Source organism: Stegostoma tigrinum, chromosome 12, assembly GCF_030684315.1.
Source record: "Stegostoma tigrinum isolate sSteTig4 chromosome 12, sSteTig4.hap1, whole genome shotgun sequence".
Taxonomy (NCBI): Eukaryota; Metazoa; Chordata; class Chondrichthyes; order Orectolobiformes; family Stegostomatidae; genus Stegostoma; species Stegostoma tigrinum.
In genome coordinates this window covers 29,192,491-29,215,754 of record NC_081365.1, presented here as the reverse complement: position 1 = coordinate 29,215,754, position 23,264 = coordinate 29,192,491, and the positions used below count along the sequence as shown (strand labels likewise).

The following is a 23,264-nucleotide window of genomic DNA, read 5'->3' as shown; positions in this document are numbered from 1 at the left end:
TTTGTTACATTACCAGATTGGTTTATTGTACAAATCAGGTATCAAAAAACAACTTATTCAGTTTAAATGGGGTATGTGATTCTTTTCTGATTTGTTTGCCATGTAGACTTCAAAAAGTTTTTGTTCAAAGTCAACAGATAAGTGCCATATTTTAATATCCTAAAAAAAGCTTAAATCAGTTGACTAATTTCAGGGTACAAACAACTTAGGTTGAACAGTTCAGATTAAATTCCCATACCAGCTAAGGTCACCCCAACCTCACTTACAGCGTGGTCACCCACGGGTTCAACTACCACCAAGCAGCCCTGTAGTCCTCTGGGACTACAGTGACTTTCTCTTTAAAATTTTAACTACTATTTGTCTAAGTGGCTTGGTAAATCTGCAATGCTTTAAAGAAAGCATTAAAAAATGTTGTTCCTCAAATACTTTGTGGCAAAATTGTCAAGCAATTCTGAATCACTGTTAGTGGGAATTTTTTTAAAATTACCTAAGTTTTGATACAATATAAATTTTGAAACTAAAGTGATCAACAATCACACACACACACACAATACTTTATTTTATATTTGTAGATCACTTAGCAAGGACAGGTAAACCTGTTCAAATAAATTGCTACAATAACAAATTCTGTGAATATGGAGGCATGAACTGCATAACAAGGACGATTTCTTGCAGATCACAGATTCCAAAGTTAAAAGAGCAGTGTGTTCCTGGAAACATGCAATCATTGCAAATGTTCCACTTAACAGACAAAACAGCAGGCCTATGAGGCTACTTTTAAATTCACACATTAAATAATTATCATGGAATAAAACAAGCAATTAAATGTTAACAAATAGGGTCTAAAAATGCAATACTGCCCTTTATTTCTTTATTCATTCATGAGATGAGGGTGTCGCTGGCTAGGTAGCACTCATTGCCTAATTGTAAATGTCCAGAGGGCAGTTCAGCATTAACCACATTGCCATGGGTCTGGAGTCACATGTAGGCCAGACCAGGTATGGACGGCAGTTTCCTTCCCTAAAAGGACATTAGTGACCCAGATGGGTTTTTCTGACAATTGGCAATGGATTCACAGTCATCATTAGAGTCCTAATTCCAGATATTTATTGAATTCAAATTCCACGATGGGATTCGAACCCAGGTCCCCAGGACATTATCTGGGTCTCTGGATTAACAGTCCAGCAATAATACCACTAGACCATCACGTCCTCATAAATATATGGCCATGATACATTGTTTTAAAGCAAAGCACATTTAATTTGGGCATACTAATTTCCTAACATTAGAATTAACTGTTTTACTGATTGACAGCTTTGATCAAACAGAAAAGCACGTTTATGCTGGTGTTTGCCAGAATCACTTTCGGGACTGGAACACTATATCAATTATGCAGCAAATTTCAGGTCAGGACTTGATGTCAAATACTTTCAGTACATATTTCTAAAGGTTGCAAAACTGTTTTTCTAGCTCAATTAAATAAATGCTTTGAAAGTGCAAGTTTTAAAAGCTGAGCTATTGAAAAGTCGAACATTTAACCAAAATGGCTTGGTTGCACTATTACCTTCACAGATGCTATTTTAACTGGAACATTTCAACCATCTTAAATTACAGCCAATGAATTTAACAACATGAAAAGCGATCTGCCAATGGAGGCACGACTGATGTATTGCCTCCAGTGTAGTGGAATTGGTGACAAAGGTCGAGTGCTTATAGTGGAGCCAAAGAGGAAAGCTTTGCTTTTCCCAATGTTTGGCCTCGGGAAACCGTACCCTCCCAAGCATAGATATTAAACAAGGAAATAATTAGCAAACAGACAGTGAATAATTGAGAAAGATGGTAAACTGTAAGTGGCACATATATCAATTCTGACGAAGGAAAGCAGAATCACTGCCTTGTACATAAAACTCAGCACCAAACAGAACCATCTTTGTCCACTGGGATTCAAAGCAACAATCTTCCTTCCTCCAGCATTAAATACAGGACACTAGCATTGTGGTAATGCTACTGGGCAAGTAATCCTCAGGTGCACAGTTATACTCCAGAGAAACAAGTTCAACTCCCATCATGGCAGTTGAGGAAATTTTAATTTAATTGACAATTTTGCAATAAGAACTAATATTAGTAGTGATCATGGAACTACTGGATTCCCACAAAAAAATCCACTTAGTTCAAAAGAAAATTTTACCTGGTCTGGCATAAAAGTGAGCCCAAGTCCACAGAGACAGTTTAACTGCCCTACAAAATGACCAGGCAAGCAATCCCAATGTATCAAACTGTTAGTTGTGAAATAAAAGGGACAGACCATCTAAAAGCGACTTAGGTGCCGGAAGTGACAAACATATACTCTGCTCAGTCAACTCTACAAAGGCATTCCTATCAACATATGTTCCCACAATTGAGACAGTTGGGTTACAGGCTTGTCAAGCAACAGCTGACTGTAAATACATATCCTTAATTGTGCCTTAAAACCAGTACCCAAGATGTATACATCACCACGGTTGTGTACATTCTGTCCCAGCTGCAAGACAGAACCACCAGAGGTGGTAATGCTACAGTTTACAGTTGGGAGTGGGTGGTTCTGTATGCTGAAAAACAGAAACAACACATGGCTAATAGAGCTAACTCATCCCATGTCAGATCAGATTTAAACTCTGCAGGTCTGCCAAGTTCAGTTGTGAATGTTGGTGAATAATTAAACAACAAACCAGAGGCAAAGACTTCATAAATATCTCAGTCCTTAATGATGGCAGCATCCATTACAGCAATACAAAAGGACGAAGCTAAAGCATTTGTAACCATATTCATTCAGCTAAGTGCCAAGTGGATAATTCACCTCAGTCTCAAGATGCCCAGCATCATGGATTGACACCACGTGAAAGAAATGGATCAAGCCCTCAGACTGAGCAAAGGCTTTGTTCCCTGACTACATCCCGACTGTAATACTAAGTTCCTGTGCTCAAAAACTAGCAGCACCATTAACCAAACAATTCCAGTGATAAAACTGGTATCTAACCATCAATGTAGAAAATTTCCCAGATCTGTCCTGTCCAAAAAGAGCAGGACAATTCTAATCCAGCCAAGTATCATGTCATCAGCCTATGTCCAATCAGATGTAAAGTGAAATAGACACCATTAACAGTGTTATCAAGTGACACTTATTCAATAACAACCACTTATTGATGCACAGTTTAGGTTGCTTCAAGAGCACTCCACTTCACAAGTCATTATAGCATTACCCATGAGCTAAGATGGCATCAAAAGTCCTAGCAAAATTGAAGTCAATGGGATCAATCGTTTGAAGTCATACCTTGCACAAAAGATTTTGCAAGCCAATCATCTCCAGGATACTGCTGCAGGAGTTTCTCAGATTAGTGACCTAAGCTCAACCATCTATAGCTACATCAACCAAAATCAGTTTGCATAAGGTAATTTAGAGGTTAAACACTGATTTCTAAATATTCCAAAGAGTTTCAATGTCTCACTTGGAATAAATTTCCACGCCCAACTCTCGTGAACAGTTTAGTTAGGAATGAACAGTAAATGTCAGCCCAAGAGCAATGTGCATATCCCACAGACACTTGGATAAGGAACAAAAGCTCTCAAATAGTTTACAGAAATTGTGCAGCAACACACCATTGCACAAATGCCAAAGTGTGCATCACAGAAGTCATCACAAAAAATGTTTGTTCAGACACATAAAACGATACACACGTAGATGGCTCTAGGCTGCCATCTTGAACGTTGGTTTGTGTTGGGAATGCAGACTCCACTTTTGAATAAAAATCCTCATTACCATTAATGAATTATATGGAAAATGTCAAATTGTTAAACAAGGACATTTCGTTGAAACATTTCATCTTGCACTCTCAGGACAATTTACATGAGAACTAATTTAATAGGTAAATCACCATTTATACTGCATGAAAGGAGAGCACTAATCAGTTAGCAAGGGAACTCTGATTGGTAGGGGCATTGCCAAGGAAAATGTAACAGGTGCAAACAACTGACAGTTAAGTGGAAAGATGTTTTAGAAAACTTAAACCAGATTGGTCAACCCTGATTAATCAAGGCATTGCCCTGAGAAATGAATTATCAAACACTTGTTAACCGTTTTTGAGTTGAAAAAGGAGTAGTGAATGTGTGCTATTTCTGTCTGCAAAGAAAAGGATGTGTATTAATATAAGTAGCTTACTGTGCACATAAATATACCTCAATACCAGCCAAAGTGACAATCCAAAATTGGTGATCAGCAAAATTCTTCGTGTGCACAGGATTATCCAGAAAGTGTTACTGAATTTACGATTACCAGCAATTTATTTTTGATCTCAAACACTCATCTCTGGATACACTAAGATTTCATTCTTTTTACACACTATAACCCTAATTAGATGCCCCATCTGACATCACACATAGGTATTAAGTAATTTTCAAAATTTATTATGATGACAGGTACCTCTGCATATCTCTCATCTCCACCGCCCTCAATCCACATTCTGTGCCAGCATTTATATTGCTCAATTGTTTTCCTGACATTAAGTCACTTGGAGCCAGAAACAACAACTATAAACATTAAGATTAAACCGAACTCTGTTAGCTCTAATCTGTAACTCTGTAGCTTTGCCCAATTCAATCCTGGGTCATCATCCTCTCTGCTCACAAAGATTGAACCACATGCTGCAAAATCTCAGTATGCCGCCTCCAGTCTAACACACTCCCTCGCTATTCAACTGTCAGACTCAAACTTCCTGTATATCCTCAGCTTTCCCCACTCTATCAATATAAGCAAAACATTCAGCCAACCTGATCCTCTAAACACTTCTTTGAAGATTATTTCGTTCCTTCTTTCTTAAATTGAGGGTCATCTTAAACATCTCAACTGCCAAGGCTCAGTTACCTGATTTTTCAACGACCAGTTGGTGTCTTTATTTCCTCTGAAATGCAATCTGGTTTTGACAGCAGCAGCAGTTTCGTAAGTGCAAGCATGACTGAAATCAAATTCTACATGAAAATTGATTTATTTTGTAATTTTAAAGCCACAAAGGTTTGTGCAGTACTTTGGTATTAATTGACGTTTGTTAATAAGCGATTGGAATTCTTTACCTTCCATCTGGCCAGCCTGAGGTTGAACTGCTGCGTAAGACTGTTGATGCTGTGGAGCGCCAGGTTGATGAGCTGCAGATGACGAAGAGGCAATACTGTCAGGTGTTCCTGACCGCTCATCTACTGGAGCACTTGGAGGGCCTGAAAAACAATAATTTAATATTGCTGAGCAAAAATACAGTAATCAGTAGCACAATTCTGCAAAATGAAATCCAAATCAGAAAAACATACAAGTTACAACACAGAAAGGAGTGATGAAACCTGACCAGTCTCTGACAGCAGTTGCTTTCTATTTGAATTGCTTTATTACAGTTAACTACCTTGTGCCAATTCTTTTCTTTCATTTAATTAGCTAGTTAAAAGTTAAATACCAGTTATTGTCTGATTTGAAAAAATGTGCGCTGGTAGGTTGGATAACAACATGCAATTGGTAGGTGTTTCTTTGGAAAAGGGTGGTACAATGTTGTTCCTTGGCATATGCAGAATATCAATACTAGAACAGCATAAAAGCTTGATTTAGGCCAATACATTTTGATGTGGTGCATTTCTTCAGCTGTCATCTTAACTCAATACACAAAATTACTCCTACCATGGCCAGTTCTGTAATCACTATTATTTTATCCAGATGTTACACTACTCCAATTAAGTCCTTCAAAATATGGTTTTCACTGAATGCATTTATTTAATTATTTAAATAATATTATGATCTTTTATACTACTGAACGGAGTTCTTAATTATATTCACATTTGTACAAATATTTCATGATCAAGATATCCATCCAAGCAAGCCATTAGCAGGAACACTGCTGGTATCAATAAAAGACTCATCTAATTACATGTTTCAAATCACTGCAGCCCACATTGACAGAGAACTTGGATACTTAATAATAATGGTCAGGCAGCACGGGAGCAGGAAATTCGATGTTTCAGATTTACACTGTTCATCAGGACCAAACTGCAACAGCCATTACCTACAGTATGTCCAGAAACTGTTTTCTCTGCAGATTCTCAGCTCCACGTTCGCAACCAAGCATCGCCATCATTTGGTACTAGAGTCAACCTTACCCCAGTTGAGAGCCTCTAATTCGCAGACATTAAAAAACCTCTACCGTTTTTCATTCTAGGCAGGATCCACACTCTCAACCAATGCTTTTTCTCTGCCCTACAGGACATTAAGGATTGTGAGTACACCAAACTTGCTCATGCCTACCTCCAAACACAGACCTCCTCCACTACCTTATGCACAACCTCATCCATAATTCATCTAGCCATTCACCATTAACCATGTGGCCACCTCTGCTTCTCCTAATGATGCCACCAATACCCCTTCTGCAAACGCCTCCGAAAAACATCACTTCTGCTACTGCCACCCACTACATCATTACTTCCACTTTCGCCAACATGACCATTCCCATACATACACCTACTTCCACTCCAAGCTCCATACCTAGCCCCAGCCTCAAGGTATTCATCCCTCCAGATCTCTCCCTCACTGAGGACAGTCAGTCAGTCCTCAGCAAAGGATTCACATATTCCTGATGAAGGGTGTAAACTCGAAATGTCAACTTTCCTGCTCACCTGATGCTGCCTGACCTGTTGTGTTCCTCCAGTTCCACACTGTATTGACTCTAACTTCAGCATCTGCAGTTCTTGTTATCTGCTTAATAATAATGCTGGAGTAAACAGTTACAAACAAGCCATCAACTAAACTCCCAATTTCCAAAAGGTTTTGTAAGTAATCAATGTATATTTATGAAAATCTCATGTTTAATTTTACATTTGATTGAAATTTTGATTTAATTGTGGATGAAATGTAACACCTTCACTGTTAACACTTTTCTGATTACCTCTTAGTAATCCAAATTACAGAAGGAGGTATTCAAACTTAAATTTCCTTGAGAGTGTTTTCTTTCCTGCATTTCATTTAATTAACACAAAATAATTTCATGGCACTTTCTAAGACATACTGTTGCTGAATTAATTCTTATTTAAATGTACAATACTTGCATAATACTTCCTGATCAAAACATCCAATTGAACAAATAATGAGTGGAAACACTAACCATGTTGGGAAAAATTCACCTAATAGTGTGATTCAAAACACTGTAACTCACATTAACACTAATGAAAACCTGCATGCCGAACCTTGGATCAAAACACAGTGATGCAAACATGTCATACATTATGTGCACGTATGTGATATGTTAACAGCTGTGCACTATATCCATTATGCCAAATGCATCCTCTGGCCTTGTACTTGTATAACACTGAATTTCTATGGCTCTTATTAAAGCATTCTGACAGTTATCTGGTCTAAAACAGACATGTCCGAATCAGCTGCATCCCATCACATAAGCCCCTGAGGCTCCAATCCAAAACTAACAAATATTAAATCTATTAGGTAGGACATCAAATTACTGAAGTCTTTAAACATTGCAAGTAGGTTCCTCAACAATTTTGTTTAAATTGCTACTTCTTTCTACAGATCTATAAATCACGTATGCTCCAAATGCAATATCAGGCTTTTCTTTCAAAAAGCTCTCTACAATGATAGAGTTCAAATGATCTTTGAAATATCAGTCTAGTTCAAATTTCAGGCCAATTTGATAACACATTAGGGGTATTCATTTGTTCACGAGACACAAACTGGTTATGTCATAACCAAACAGGTGAAAAAATTCACAATGATTTACCATATCCAAGTTTTACCAATACACATTTTAAATTTGGAGCTTGTCTAATCAATGCTATACTAAATTTCACTTGCTCTAAGACTTACAAATGACTGTGATGCTTTCATAAGATTTTAGCTTAATTTATAAACCTCGTGATCCACGTCAAATATCCAATTCAACATTCAGTCACTGCACAGTGAAAGCAACAAGTTATTAGATTTTTCATACGGCTTTATGTCCAGTGGACTTTGTGGATAATTGGCATCTCCTACTTCTTACAGATTCCCACCCTCAAATAATTCACCAATCTGAAACACAAACATACAGAAGTGTTTATTTGCACCTAAAAAGGGAGGTGGTTTTGCTCAGCTGGCTGGATGACTGGCTTGCAATGCTGAGTCACGTCAGCAGTCTGGGTTCAATTTTCACAGTGGCTAAGCTTACTAAGGGTTCTCTTTCTCAACTTCTTCTCTTACCTGACACATGGTGACCTCCAGGTTAAAGCCCTGGCAGTCATCTCTCTTGGCTAAATAAAAGTCAAAAGAACTGCAGATGCAATAAATCAGGAACAAAAACAGAAGTTGCCGGAAAAGCTCAGTAGGTCTGGCAGCATCTGTGAAGAAAAAATATCAGGGTTAATTTTTTGGGTCCGGTGACCCTTCCTCAGAACCCTGAGGTCTAAGGTGGTCACTGGACCCGAAATGCTAACCCTGACATTTTTTCTTCACAGATACTGCCAGACCTGCTGAGCTCTTCCAGCAACTTCCGTTTTTGATCTCTCTCCATTACGTTGCAATATTAATGAATGGTACCTGTATGGGACACCAGAAATCCTGCAAATGGGATTATAACTTGGCACAGGGTAATCAAAACCTACAGCTATCCAGAATACTTAGAGTGTGATACACATTAAAACCGCAGTCTTTGGTTCAAATGCAATGCATGATTTTCTTCCAAATAATTTGTAAGCTGCAGGAATCAAAGTAGCTTTTAAAATTGATTAATATTTTAAATCTATTTGCGTCATTAAAAACAGAACTGATAATTATTTTTAATCTTAAAAAAATGCGACCAATAACTGATCCTTTAAGATATCACCTACAATCTGTCATCATCTAAATAAAAGAGCAAAATGAAGTTATTTCAGAATTGTAAAGATATTCAACATTCTTTATCTAAAAGGAGTGCAAGCACCAATCCTGCAGGGATAAATATGGAAAGAAATCCCAAATTATGCTTTTAAATTTTTTTGCCTTTATCATTACCTCCCCAAAGCCTGACAGATGAGAATATTTATACACATTCTTAAAACGTGTCACGGCTAACGACAGCCACATATCCAACTGTTCAACTGACTGCGGACATTCCAATTGCGCAAATTGGAAAATGATACGTAGAATTCAAATTGGTTGATACAGCATTTTAGTTTGAATTGCTGAAACACACTTAAAATGATTATGCTGTGTGAATAAATCTACATTTTTCAAATTAGAAGACTTCTTGACGGGTGGTATATGTTTGGGACTCTCCCGCAACAGCAGTAAATGCAAGAACACTTGTTAAAAATTTTTTTTTTTAACTCTGAGACAAATATTCCAGTGACTAATTTTATAACTATGGCCCAGGGAAATACAGTTGTAAAACCTGCAATCTTTTTATTTGTCATTAATTCAATTTTTTAGAAAATCCATGAAGTATAGTGCTGATGCTAAAAGCACGAGAGCTTTTTCAAATTTATCTTTGCATCCAGGAGAACATTAGCAGCTAAATGCATTTATTAAAGGCAAGTACTGATTTCAATATAGTCTTGTTTCTAGATTTATCAATTTCATTTTCATGGAAAAGTCAGCAAATCAAAGCACACTTTCTCAGTTGTTCTAATCTAAACATTCAAAATTTGTTTTTAAAATTTTTAGGATTTACTTTGTTCTTCAAAAGGAAGGTCAATTAATTGGGTTTAAATCTAGTTCATGCTGATGGAACAGCAATCACGATCTTAGGAGACACTGAATGCCCAGAGTCCAAACGATCTTGAAAATTACTTGTATGTCTGAGTAAAACACCTCACATCACTGTTTGGAGCTCTGTCCCTGGATCCTCTTGTCCTTGGATTCACCTACCAGGTCCACCTTTTCTCATTATGAGGAGCAGATTAAAAACAGAGAAAGATGCAGGCCACATTCAAGTCCAGCAAGAATTTATTTTGTAACAGAAAAATGAAAGAAATAGCTTTTGTTAGTCGCAAAATGACAGAAGCTGTTAGCACTTAGTATACATCAAACAATACTGACCACTAACATGTACTTAATCATACAGTGACAAACTACACCGATTAAGTCAGTTTAATTATAGACACTACTTTGGATATCAAGAGCATCTCCCTGAATTTAATGACAAAGTCTTAATGCGAGGAGTGTTGCTACCTTGATGTTATTCTGAAGTAGCAGTACTTATGACATTTTCATCTTGTGGACGATCTCACACACTCCGTACAGGCCTGGTTGCACTCATTACAGCCATTTCCTGATTGGTTCTCAATTTGTTGTGTTGTTTTGGCAGTTCTCCAATTCAAGATGCCAAACTTATATATTGCAAATTGCAACTTAATTCCCAAATCAAAGTTTAATTTCCTTTTCTTAAGGAAGCTTCCTTGCTACATTTATTGACTGATATCATGTATTTCCCTTCATCGTTTTAAATATATCAGATCTCCAAGTCATAGCAGACAACTACTCAACTGCATTCAGAACAGTCACAAGAGTATTCAGCATGGAAGAGAAATAATATAAATGAGGGGTGCAATGTAGGTTAATGAATAAATGAAACTACGTACATTGGGACGTTGACTGATAAAGGTGTATCCTCATCTAGTATCAATATTCCTCACTGTTCTAAATTTTTCAAAAATCAGGAAGGGGAATGATATTTCAAAGCTACTGCCACCTTATCTATGTACATTAAATCAACAGGTTGAAAGAAAGAGGAAAGAACAGTAGGTACTGATTACAAAACAACAGTAGACAACATACACAGCTGAAATAAAACCAAAAAATGTTGGAAGCCGTTCATGCATCAGGCAGCATTTATGAAGAGAATACAGGAATCAATGTTGAATGCAAAAGAATCCCAGCATTCCATTCACAGATGCTGCCTGCCCGGGTGCTTCCGGAACATTATGTTATTCGTTCTGATTTCCAGCATCTGCAATTTTTGTTTTGCCTTTGCTCATACACAGCTGAAACTGTTGGGCTAACATTCACATCTCAACCGATTTCATTACTGGTCCCTTGAGCCATCATGCTCAATAACTGCAGATAAAACTTAGGTCAAGAGAAAGTCAGACGAAAGGATGTTAACATTTCTTTGCCAAGGTAGAGTGCAAAAACCTGTCATTGTGAAATGATTTTTCTTCCCTTTTCCAGTCTCCCTCCCCTTGCCACACCCTTGATAGCTGGCAGAAGGTGGTGGAGGTAACATTTTTATCCTGTTTAGTAATCTGTAAACAATATGTTCAAAAATTAATGGATAGATTGCAATGAAACTCAAGTCTAGACGAACAACAGATTGCATTTTCGCCAGAAACAATAAGATTGGGAGTTAGGCAAAATGACAGTTTTTAACTCAAGTGTTTTGTGGATCTTTTTGTAAAGAATTGTGAGAGTTGTTTTAAAATGCTGCAGAAGGGCTCAACTGCTTTAGTAGAGATTGTTGTTGGTGCAAATTCATGAGCAAAGTTTTCGTAGTGGACTGCTGGATGGGATGATCTGAAAATTCCTCAGTAAGACAAAAGCTCACCAAATAAAACAAGATAATAAGATGTGAGGTTGGATGAACACAGCAGGCCAAGCAGCATCTCAGGAGCAAAAAAGCTGACGTTTCGGGCCGAGACCCTTCATCAGAGAGGGGGCTGGGATGAGGGTTCTGGAATAAATAGGGAGAGAGGGGGAGGCAGACCGAAGATGGAGAGAAAAGAAGATAGGTGGAGAGAGTATAGGTGGGGAGGTAGGGAGGGGAAAGGTCAGTCCAGGGAAGACGGACAGGTCAAGGAGGTGGGATGAGGTTAGTAGGTAGATGGGGGTGCGGCTTGGGGTGGGAGGAAGGGATGGGTGAGAGGAAGAACAGGTTAGGGAGGCAGAGACAGGTTGGACTGGTTTTGGGATGCAGTGGGTGGAGGGGAAGAGCTGGGCTGGTTGTGTGGTGCAGTGGGGGGAGGGGACGAACTGGGCTGGTTTAGGGATGCAGTTGGGAAGGGGAGATTTTGAAACTGGTGAAGTCCACATTGATACCATATGGCTGCAGGGTTCCCAGGCGGAATATGAGTTGCTGTTCCTGCAACCTTCGGGTGGCATCATTGTGGCACTGCAGGAAGCCCATGATGGACATGTCATCTAAAGAATGGGAGGGGGAGTGGAAATGGTTTGCGACTGGGAGGTGCAGTTGTTTGTTGCGAACTGAGCGGAGGTGTTCTGCAAAGTGGTCTCCAAGACTCCGCTTGGTTTCCCCAATGTAGAGGAAGCCACACCGGGTACAGTGGATGCAGTATACCACATTGGCAGATGTGCAGGTGAACCTCTGCTTAATGTGGAATGTCATCTTGGGGCCTGGGATAGGGGTGAGGGAGGAGGAGTGGGGGCAAGTGTAGCATTTCCTGCGGTTGCAGGGGAAGGTGCCGGGTGTGGTGGGGTTGGAGGGCAGTGTGGAGCTAACAAGGGAGTCACGGAGAGAGTGGTCTCTCCGGAAAGCAGACAGGGGTGGGGATGGAAATATGTTTTGGGTGGTGGGGTCGGATTGTAGATGGCGGAAGTGTCGGAGGATGATGCGTTGTATCTGGAGGTTGGTGGGGTGGTGTGTGAGAACGAGGGGGATCCTCTTTGGGCGGTTGCGGCGGGGGCGGGGTGTGAGGGATGTGTTGCGGGAAATACGGGAGACGCGGTCAAGGGCGTTCTCGATCGCTGTGGGGGGTAAGTTGCGGTCCTTGAAGAACTTGGACATCTGGGATGTGCGGGAGTGGAATGTCTTGTCGTGGGAGCAGATGCGGCAGAGGCGGAGGAATTGGGAATAGGGGATGGATTTTTTGCAGGAGGGTGGGTGGGAGGAGGTGTATTCTAGGTAGCTGTGGGAGTCGGTGAGCTTGAAATGGACATCAGTTACAAGCTGGTTGCCTGAGATGGAGACTGAGACGTCCAGGAAGGTGAGGGATGTGCTGGAGATGGCCCAGGTGAACTGAACGTTGGGGTGGAAGGTGTTGGTGAAGTGGATGAACTGTTCGAGCTCCTCTGGGGAGCAAGAGGCGGCGCCGATACAGTCATCACTGTACCGGAGGAAGAGGTGGGGTTTGGGGCCTGTGTAGGTGCGGAAGAGGGACTGTTCCACGTAACCTACAAAGAGGCAGGCATAGCTGGGGCCCATGCGGGTGCCCATGGCCACCCCCTTAGTCTGTAGGAAGTGGCAGGAGTCAAAAGAGAAGTTGTTGAGGGTGAGGACGAGTTCGGCTAGGCAGATGAGGGTGTCGGTGGAGGGGGACTGGTCGGGCCTGCGGGACAGGAAGAAGCGGAGGGCCTTGAGGCCATGTGCATGCAGAATGCAGGTGTATAGGGACTGGACGTCCATGGTGAAAATGAGGTGTTGGGGGCCAGGGAATTAGAAGACCCATCATCTCAGCCTGCTCCTGCCACACCGAACTCACCTCCGCCTATCTGAACTCCATTTTCTCCCCTTTGGTCCAGGAACTCCCCACCTACGTCTGTGACACCACCCACGCCCTCCACCTCCTCCAGGACTTCCAATTCCCTGGCCCCCAACACCTCATCTTCACCATGGACGTCCAGTCACTATACACCGGCATTCCGCATGCAGATGGCCTCAAGGCCCTCCGCTTCTTCCTGTCCCGCAGGCCCAACCAGTCCCCCTCCACCGACACCCTCATCTGCCTAGGCGAACTCGTCCTCACCCTCAACAACTTCTCTTTTGACTCCTCCCACTTCCTACAGACTAAGGGGGTGGCCATGGGCACCCGCATGGGCCCCAGCTATGCCTGCCTCTTTGTAGGTTACGTGGAACAGTCCCTCTTCCGCACCTACACAGGCCCCAAACCCCACCTCTTCCTCCGGTACATTGATGACTGTATCGGCGCCGCCTCTTGCTCCCCAGAGGAGCTCGAACAGTTCATCCACTTCACCAACACCTTCCACCCCAACCTTCAGTTCACCTGGGCCATCTCCAGCACATCCCTCACCTTCCTGGACGTCTCAGTCTCCATCTCAGGCAACCAGCTTGTAACTGATGTCCATTTCAAGCCCACCGACTCCCACAGCTACCTAGAATACACCTCCTCCCACCCACCCTCCTGCAAAAATTCCATCCCCTATTCCCAATTCCTCCGCCTCCGCCGCATCTGCTCCCACGACCAGACATTCCACTTCCGCACATCCCAGTTCTTCAAGGACCGCAACTTGCCCCCCACAGCGATCGAGAACGCCCTTGACCGCGTCTCCCGTATTTCCCGCAACACATCCCTCACACCCCGCCCCCGCCACAACCGCCCAAAGAGGATCCCCCTCGTTCTCACACACCACCCCACCAACCTCCGGATACAACGCATCATCCTCCGACACTTCCGCCATCTACAATCCGACCCCACCACCCAAGACATTTTTCCATCCCCACCCCTGTCTGCTTTCCGGAGAGACCACTCTCTCCGTGACTCCCTTGTTCACTCCACACTGCCCTCCAACCCCACCACACCCGGCACCTTCCCCTGCAACTGCAAGAAACGCTACACTTGCCCCCACACCTCCTCCCTCACCCCCATCCCAGGCCCCAAGATGACTTTCCATATCAAGCAGAGGTTCACCTGCACATCTGCCAATGTGGTATACTGCATCCACTGTACCCGGTGTGGCTTGCTCTACATTGGGGAAACCAAGCGGAGGCTTGGAGACCACTTTGCAGAACACCTCCGCTCAGTTCGCAACAAACAACTGCACCTCCCAGTCGCAAACCATTTCCACTCCCCCTCCCATTCTTTAAATGACATGTCCATCATGGGCCTCCAGCAGTGCCACAATGATGCCACCCGAAGGTTGCAGGAACAGCAACTCATATTCCGCCTGGGAACCCTGCAGCCATATGGTATCAATGTGGACTTCACCAGTTTCAAAATCTCCCCTTCCCCAACTGCATCCCTAAACCAGCCCAGTTCGTCCCCTCCCCCCACTGCACCACACAACCAGCCCAGCTCTTCCCCTCCACCCACTGCATCCCAAAACCAGTCCAACCTGTCTCTGCCTCCCTAACCTGTTCTTCCTCTCACCCATCCTTTCCTCCCACCCCAAGCCGCACCCCCATCTACCTACTAACCTCATCCCACCTCCTTGAACTGTCCGTCTTCCCTGGACTGACCTATCCCCTCCCTCCCTCCCCACCTATCTTCTTTTCTCTCCATCTTCGGTCCGCTTCCCCCTCTCTCCCTATTTATTCCAGAACCCTCACCCCATCCCCCTCTCTGATGAAGGGTCTAGGCCCAAAACGTCAGCTTTTGTGCTCCTGAGATGCTGCTGGGCCTGCTGTGTTCATCCAGCCTCACATTTTATTATCTTGGATTCTCCAGCATCTGCAGTTCCCATTATCTCATAAATAAAACAATTTTTTTTTAAGTTTTCTAGTAACAAAACAAGGTCTTGTGGCACAGTGATCGCATACCTTCCTGATTCAGTGGTTCCAAGGTTCCACTTAATAACTTGATAGCAATGGCAGGTGCATTCATAATGTGGCTAAACAGTTCAATTATCAGCTTTCAAATCCTTCCTATACAACTAAAGGCATGCTAGGAGAACAAAACAGTTTCCTGGTCAACAATACAAATGTAAAACTACAACAGTATTTTGCCAAGCATAATCATGGACCAATCCAACTGAAGCCCACGGCCACCAACACTTACTTAAGGCAAGGCACCCACAAGCCTGGAAGAGCCTCATGGAAGGGCTGCACGATTGTAATAATTTTCAGTTAACGAAGTGGTGTGGGTACAAGATCAGAGTACCCACTTTGCCCGTTTCAGTGGAGTGCAGTTCCATGATGTTAACAGCTCTCCTGTATGTCCACGTAAATGGAAAATGTTCATACACAAACAGAATATTAAAATCACTTGGCAGTAAGGTAGCAGAATGACAACTTTACATGTTATATTGACCCTTATTAGTGTGTGCATCAACAGACCACAAAACTCTCATTTTACAACTTGCAGTCCTCCTTTACACGAAAAGGTCTTTAGGATAAGAGAAAACAGTTCCGAATTCAAATTTCAACTACATGTTGGAACTGGAAGGTACGGGTTGAACTGCAGTGCAAACAATCCTAACCTCTACAGGGAAAAGCCTAAAAACATGTTAACTCACAAGTCTTTTATTTGCCCGCATGTTCTTTCAACAGGATTTGGAAACAGCAACTAATCAAAAGGGAGCAGTACCATGTCAGGTAGTAGGAAGTCACCACTGCTGAGCAAAGGAACGTTTCCAGCATACTCATAAGTTGCAAGGAGGAGCATTTCAGGAGAGTCTGATGATAGGCTTGTAAACCCCTCATCCCCTACCATTGTTTAAGTTTTCTTTGGACAGTTCAGAAGAACAATCCTACTCGCAGATGAAAACAGAAGATAATGAGAAAAGTTGTCTCTTTGGGTCTTTTCTAGCCCGAGCTCTGCTTGCTATTAGTTAACTTGGTGGGAAAACCTAAATATCTTTAATGTTATGGTGCATAGTTATAATAACCCAATGACATGTCACCGGGCCAAATAACATTAGAATCCAAGCTGTATACATAGCGAAGAAACATCAGCTTTCTCGCAGCCTGTTCAGAAGATCAGACTTATAGTGACTGGGGAAACAGCCCATCATTTTGGCCTTGATGCTTTCTAAAAGATGATTTCTGCAGAAGCTATTACAACAAAACCAGATCAGCTCTGCATATTTTTCTCCGAAGAACGTACAACACTGATGTCTGTTATACCCAAGATCCGTAAATGAAAAAAAAAGTTATGAAATGGAAAAAAGAAATATGGTTCTAGAATAACTGCACTGGTTACCAGCCTATTGATTGAGGCAAGATTCGGTCTTTGGAATAAACAGTCATCTTCACTGAAATGACCATTTCTAAAGATACCAAACAAGGCAATTGAGCATCATGAAATTTTCATCACCAGTTCAATTCTCACAGAATAATAAATTTACATTCTGAGATATGAAAGACTTGCCTGCCAGTTGGTGAGCTTTGAAAGAAAACAGAATCAGAATCTGTAAAAGAAATTGTCTTCAGCAGAATATTGAGAAGAACACTGATTCGTAAAAAAGCTGTCTCTCCTTGCCGGGTTGTCCTAACTCGGAGGAAACAATGCCCAATGAAAAAGCAAATTGGGAAAACAACCATTCACGAAGACTCAAAAATATTTACAGAATCTGCTGCTATTGTAAATTCAATTCAACAATTCATTACTGCTAACGTGGAGTCTAAAACCTCAATCATTCCAAAGACTTCCACACTGCTTTATTGGTCCGTATCTGTACCAGACACTGTGCCTTTTAAAATTTAATGCTCGTGTTTGTGCTGATGTTTAATGTGTAGCATTTAATTTTTTTTTAAATCAGGAAGTAAAATTCCTCTTTCACTGAAGAAGTCTTGGTTATTGGCTCCAATTAAAACTTGACAACTACATTTTAAAAAATAACAAATATTAACTGTGACCAACAAGGGAAGTTAAAAGAGGGACTGGAATCCCCTGATCACTTGAATAGAATATCAATTTATTGTCAGAAGTATTTTTACAAAAAAATACAGTGAAAAGTTTTATAAGTTGCCATGCCACAGCACTTGTATTAATGACATATGTCATAGATAAGAGGAAAAGTAAGTAAAAATCTGGGCAAAGTTGATCGTTATAACTGGAAGTTAACTTTTAAATGAAATGCATGGATCAGGACGGTGCGCAAGTACAGAAAGTAATGAGGAAAACTAATACAATGCTGTATTTTGTTATGGGAGGAATTAAATGCAAGAGTCGGGAAATGATTATTCAATTATTCAGAGCACTGGTAGAACCACATCTGAAGTAGAGTGTACAATACTGGTCACCATACTTAGAAAAGGATGTTAGCGCAGTGGAAATAAATCAGAGAAGGTTTACCAGACTAATACCTGGATTAAGCAACATAGTTTATTACTGAAGGCTAGGCATGCTAGGCCTGTATCTTTGGAGTTTAAAAGAGTCAGAGATGACTTAATTGAAATATGAAAAGGTCCAGAGGGGACTCTACCGGGTCAATGCGGCAAGGATGCTTCCTTTTGAGACAGGATCTACAACGAACTTGTCAGTGGTTACAAGATACCTAGGTTAGCTGAACTACACGTCACAGAAACAACTGACAGCACACATTCAGACTGCAAAATGCAATCGTAAAAAACAAGCAGAATCAAATCTAGCCAATCACCACCCCATTAATCTACTCTTGATCATTAAAGCAATGGATGGAGCCATCAAGAATGCTGTCAAGCAGTACTTGCTCAGTGATAACTTTTTCAATGACACAGTTAGATTTCTTGCAGGGTCACACACCTCCTGACCTCATTACTGTCTTGGTCCAAACATGGGTAAAACAACCAAACCCTGTAGCTAAGTTTAGAGTGGTCGCATTCAACATCAAGACAGCATTTGACAAAGTAATGTCAAACAACCCTGGCAGTACTGAATTTAACGGGGAAATCTTTCCACTAATTAGAGTCAGAGCTAGCACAGGAAAGATAGCTGTGGTTTTGAAAGGCAATTTTCTCACTTCTAAGATATCACTGCAGCAGTTCCTCAGAGCAATGTCCTAGGCTTAACCATCTTGAATCGCTTTATCAATGAACATCTCTAAAGTTCATTGAGAATAACAAAACGTTCAGCACTATTTGTTAGTAAGGGCAAGGTCAATGCACCTCACAGGTGCTAGGAACAATCATCTCCAAAAAGAGAAATCTGACCATCTCCCCATGATTTTCTATGGCATTACTGTAACTGAGACACCCAATATCAATGTCCTGGAGTAACCATTGATTAGAAACAGAATTGGACTACAACAGCAGAGGCTACAATTTTTGTGCTGAGTAACTCACCTCCAGTGGTTAAATGGGTCATTTTTATATTGTGATCATTTAAGGAACAGTGGGGCTGGATCTCCAGTGTGCTCTTCCCATTCCGGTCATGACAGTTTGACTTCAACTATCCAATGGTTTCCATTTAGCTAGCCATTCCTTTGTTGATTGGCTCCCTTTGGCAGCTACTGGCTTCTCCTCCCTCTCTTTTCCAAACATCTCTCACGGTCTAATTTTCTGTTGCCCCGCAAGGCCTCGTTGCCTCACCTTCTTGCTTTCCCTCCAGCCAAAATGACAATTCCACAGATGGTGGCAACTTTTTCCAGTTTGGTTACTACTGAAATATACTTTTCTCTGGAGATTTGACTACTTTCAGGGGTAATTTTGCATACCACAACCCTGGGTATTTTGAGTGGTCTAGAGTTGAACAACTAGATACCTCTGTAAGAGGGTCTCTGGATGAGCAAAATTAGGAGTGGAATAAGCAGCCTACTAACATGACTTTTTATGCTGTTGACAGTGAGAGAGGTCATGCAAGCGGAACACTTTTTAGAGCATCCCAAGCAAAAGACAGAGAGTGATACCAGCGCTGAAGGAAACAGAGATGAAAAATGGCTATTAATGAAAATGTGAAAAGGAGAGGAAACAGAAAACAGCATAAAACACTAGCATTTTCCAGCTTACAGAGATAGTAGGAACTGCTGATGCTGGAGAATCTGAGATAACACGGTGTGAAGTTGGATGATAGTAGGAAATTTCTGATAAAATGGACAACCACCTCGTCCCTCTAGTATTTTCTTAGTTTGGCCCACTCCTGTTGCATCTTAACTTGCTCCACTGCACACCCAAGACCCACATCTAGTTTCTTATTGCAATATCCTTACTGTTTTCTACCCATTCACTCTGCACTAAACAACTTGGTGATTTCAAAGTCCATCTGAATTTGCTTCGGTCTCTCTTGGAGTTCACTGCTATCTTGTGTTTCCTTAATTTTTCCTCTATGAATGCTGCCACTCATTCAAGGCCAAGCAGCGTCAGGGGAGCAGGGAAGTTTGCCATTTCAAGTCAGGACCCTTCTTCAGAAATATCAGCAATAAATGCTGTTGGATAAGTTTGGCCAAGAAAGTTAGCAAAAATGCAGTTCACCTATAATCTTCCTTCACTCAAAGTAGAGAGAGTTATCTGATTTATAGTAAAGCAATTTAAATAAACTTTCCACTGGGAATGGCAAAAATTCCAAAACTACAGAACAAAGATGGATTCACAAGTGCACAATACAGTTGGAGCTTATGAGATAATTGTCAGGACTAAGTGACACCACAGACATTCGCTAAGCTCCTGAGACAAAACACATTATCATGACTTACATCAGATATGCTTCATTACTTGATCTACAGCTCGTGCTTCAAATTCCAACTGGATGTTACAGTTTTGTTGGTAGAACAGACAATGTTGAGTAACGCAATTTTTTTAGGTCTCATTGACGATTACTTTTCAGTTTCAGTGGTGACCATTTGTAGTGAACAAAATCATTTCGAATTTACTTATCCTTAAGCATGACAGTCACCGAATCATACGGCACAGAAACAGACCCTTTGGTCCATCAAGTTCATGCCGAACGTAATCCCTAACTAAATTTTCTGAAGAAGGGTCCAGACCAGAAACGTCAAATTTTCCTGCTCCTCTGATGCTGCTTGGCCTGCTGTGTTCATCCAGCTTCACACCATGTTCTCTCATTTTCCAGCTTACTTTAGTTTCAAAGAGTCAAATTGGAATTCAAACACTGATCCTGTTTCTCTGCTCACAGAAGTTATCAAATCTGCTGAGTTTCTCCATCACTTAATTTTCCCACACCACTCCCCCCCCCCCCCCCCCCACAAAATAATGTCTGATGTAACCCAACAAGGCCTGATGAATGGCATACCTTGTGAGCACCAATAACATTCCAATCCACGTGTCTTCGACTTAAAGGAACAAATCTAGGGACTCTTTCAAGGGGAATGATTAATATGAAGAAGGATAAGAGTTTTACTGGGATAAATACAAAGATGGTGGTGAGGTAGATACTCTGTTGCATAATATCTGCTATAACAAAGCTCCTTCTTCTCAACGCCATCATTAGTATAATTGATTTAATGACAAGTTTCTAAACATCTTTAAATTCATAAAATAATTTCTCTTTCTCTTTCCACAGATTCTGCCAGACCTGATGTTTATTTCCAACATTTTCGGTTTTCACAACACAAGTTCAGCATCTACACTAAATTTGCAGTGCTAAGCTCTATCATGTTGCAGAGTTTCATTTAAAGCTCAAATATTCAAAGCCATCAATTTAACTTCTGATAACTTCAATGAAAATGAAGTAGCATAATATGTAATAGAATAAGTAACAGCAAAATGGTATCAAACTCCTGAAAAACAAACAATGCCGCTCTCCTCATTAGTTCAGAACTCCCAGATGCTATTTGAAGAAAAGGGCGAGAAAGAAAAAGGAATGTTATTTTTAGGTACAAAACGGGAAATGGCTGGAGAAACTCAGCCGGTCTATCATTTGTGGAGTGAAAAGAGAGTTAACATTACTGGTTCAGTGACCCTTCTTCAGAACTTCTGATGTTGCCAGCTCTACTGAGTTTCTCCAGCCATTTCTGTTTCTGTTTTCGATATCCAGCATTGACAGTTTTGTTTTATTATTTTCTGGTAACTTGCTAGCAACATGGCAGTACTTTTTACGTATCCCACGTAGATTACAAAGAAAGCTGCTGAATTCTGTCCTACTTCCACATTTTCTTTTGGACACCTTGAATACCTTCACACAATTATATCTAAAACTAATCTGGTCAGTTTTTTGACGGAACTAAGCACATTCTCCTACAGACTATTTGCCGCAACAAACTGACAGCCGAGAATCCTTTTTTAACATATGTTTCTGGATAGCCCTTCAGCAAAGCTTTCACCTTATGACACTTGAGGGGTAGGCATATAGTCCCTCAAACAGTTCTTAGTGCATAGCTGACAAATTTGATAATTAAACACTAAGACAAAAGAAGCAGCAAGGATGAAAGTAAGTGAACCATTAAACCAACTGATCCAAGTTTTCCACAGGGGAATTTCAGGCCATAAGATCAACTGGCCATTTAAACATCAATAACACACAAATTTTATTGCCACAGAAGTAAAAATTCCAGCATTATAAATTCAACGACCATATGTATTTCTCCAGCACAATTGTGCCACATGTTTAGTCAATAAAAATGCTCACAGTTCATAATTCCTGGCATTACAAGAGGCTTTGGTTTGTTTATTTAATCTCTGTATAGTAACTACACATATGAAGAAAAAAAGACAGTTCCAGTTACATACAGGATATATTTTGCTGATGGACATCGACATACAATTTATTTATTTCGGGGAAAACACCCCAAAAAATCATGAAGTTCAGGCTGCTTACAAAGATACATGGATATTTGCAGAAACGTACATATTTTCACTATGCAATATAACGAAAGTTAAGTTTGAAAATTATTGTGCAGTTTTAATCATTTTCTTTAGCTGGCGTCATGTTTAAGCAAAAGCGGAACTATGGGATTATAATGTAAGTTTTGTTTTTAAATACTACCATAAGTCTAATTCAATAAACGCACCTGAAACCTGGTCTTCAGTCAGGCCGAATGATGACATTACATTCTTGTTGATTTCATCCTGATTTTTTAAAGGATCAAAGGCAGACATGCTGGCAGCACTAACAGGAACTGGCTGCTTAATTGTAGAGTCTGGAGCCAAAGCCTTTCCATCAACTGCATCTGTTACAAAGCACAAAATGAAAAGAATGTTTTGGCTATTTATTAAAGTAAAACAAAGGTACTCAAATATAGAAGGATCACAGCTAGTTTTTTCATCTGCCTTTTCAAAACAAATGCACAACTTTATATAACAAAGGAAAATCAATAATTGGTTGTTGGAGTCGTCAAAGGAAAGGAGTATGGACAGGTATCTGAAAATAAAAAAATGGTACAAAACTACACACAAATAACTATGCTTCCATTATTATTTTACACATGCCAGGCACAGCACTTGAACTGAACGTGTTGGCTCTTAAGTGGAAAATGCAAGCTTCTCTGATATGATATAATTAAACCATAAACAGGATAAACATTTACTGCACATAACATTGAAAATCCTCACCCATGAATTATTATATAAGGATAACAAAAACTAGAGAAAGGTCTGCAAAACATTTATTACACAATGAGGAAAGAAGTCATTAATCAACAGTTTCAAAAGTCACACTGTGTGGTGTGGGACTAAAACCGGTCCTCCATTATCCCAAGGAAATTAATTTAGTCATCTGAGAATTCTGCGTAA

The 23,264-nt window shown here is 40.8% G+C and overlaps 1 protein-coding gene across 1 annotated transcript in view; it reads right to left on the bottom strand.

Moving 5' to 3' along the window:
* The window catches only part of tfg (trafficking from ER to golgi regulator), a 106,066-nt gene that overhangs the window by 32,502 nt on the left and 50,300 nt on the right, over positions 1 to 23,264 (bottom strand). The window contains exons 5-6 of the mRNA XM_048541450.2: positions 22,544 to 22,702; positions 5,104 to 5,244 (exon numbers count right to left, since the gene is read on the bottom strand). Of these exons, the coding sequence (XP_048397407.2) occupies positions 5,104 to 5,244; positions 22,544 to 22,702 (300 nt within the window). The remainder of the gene's footprint in view (positions 1 to 5,103; positions 5,245 to 22,543; positions 22,703 to 23,264) is intronic.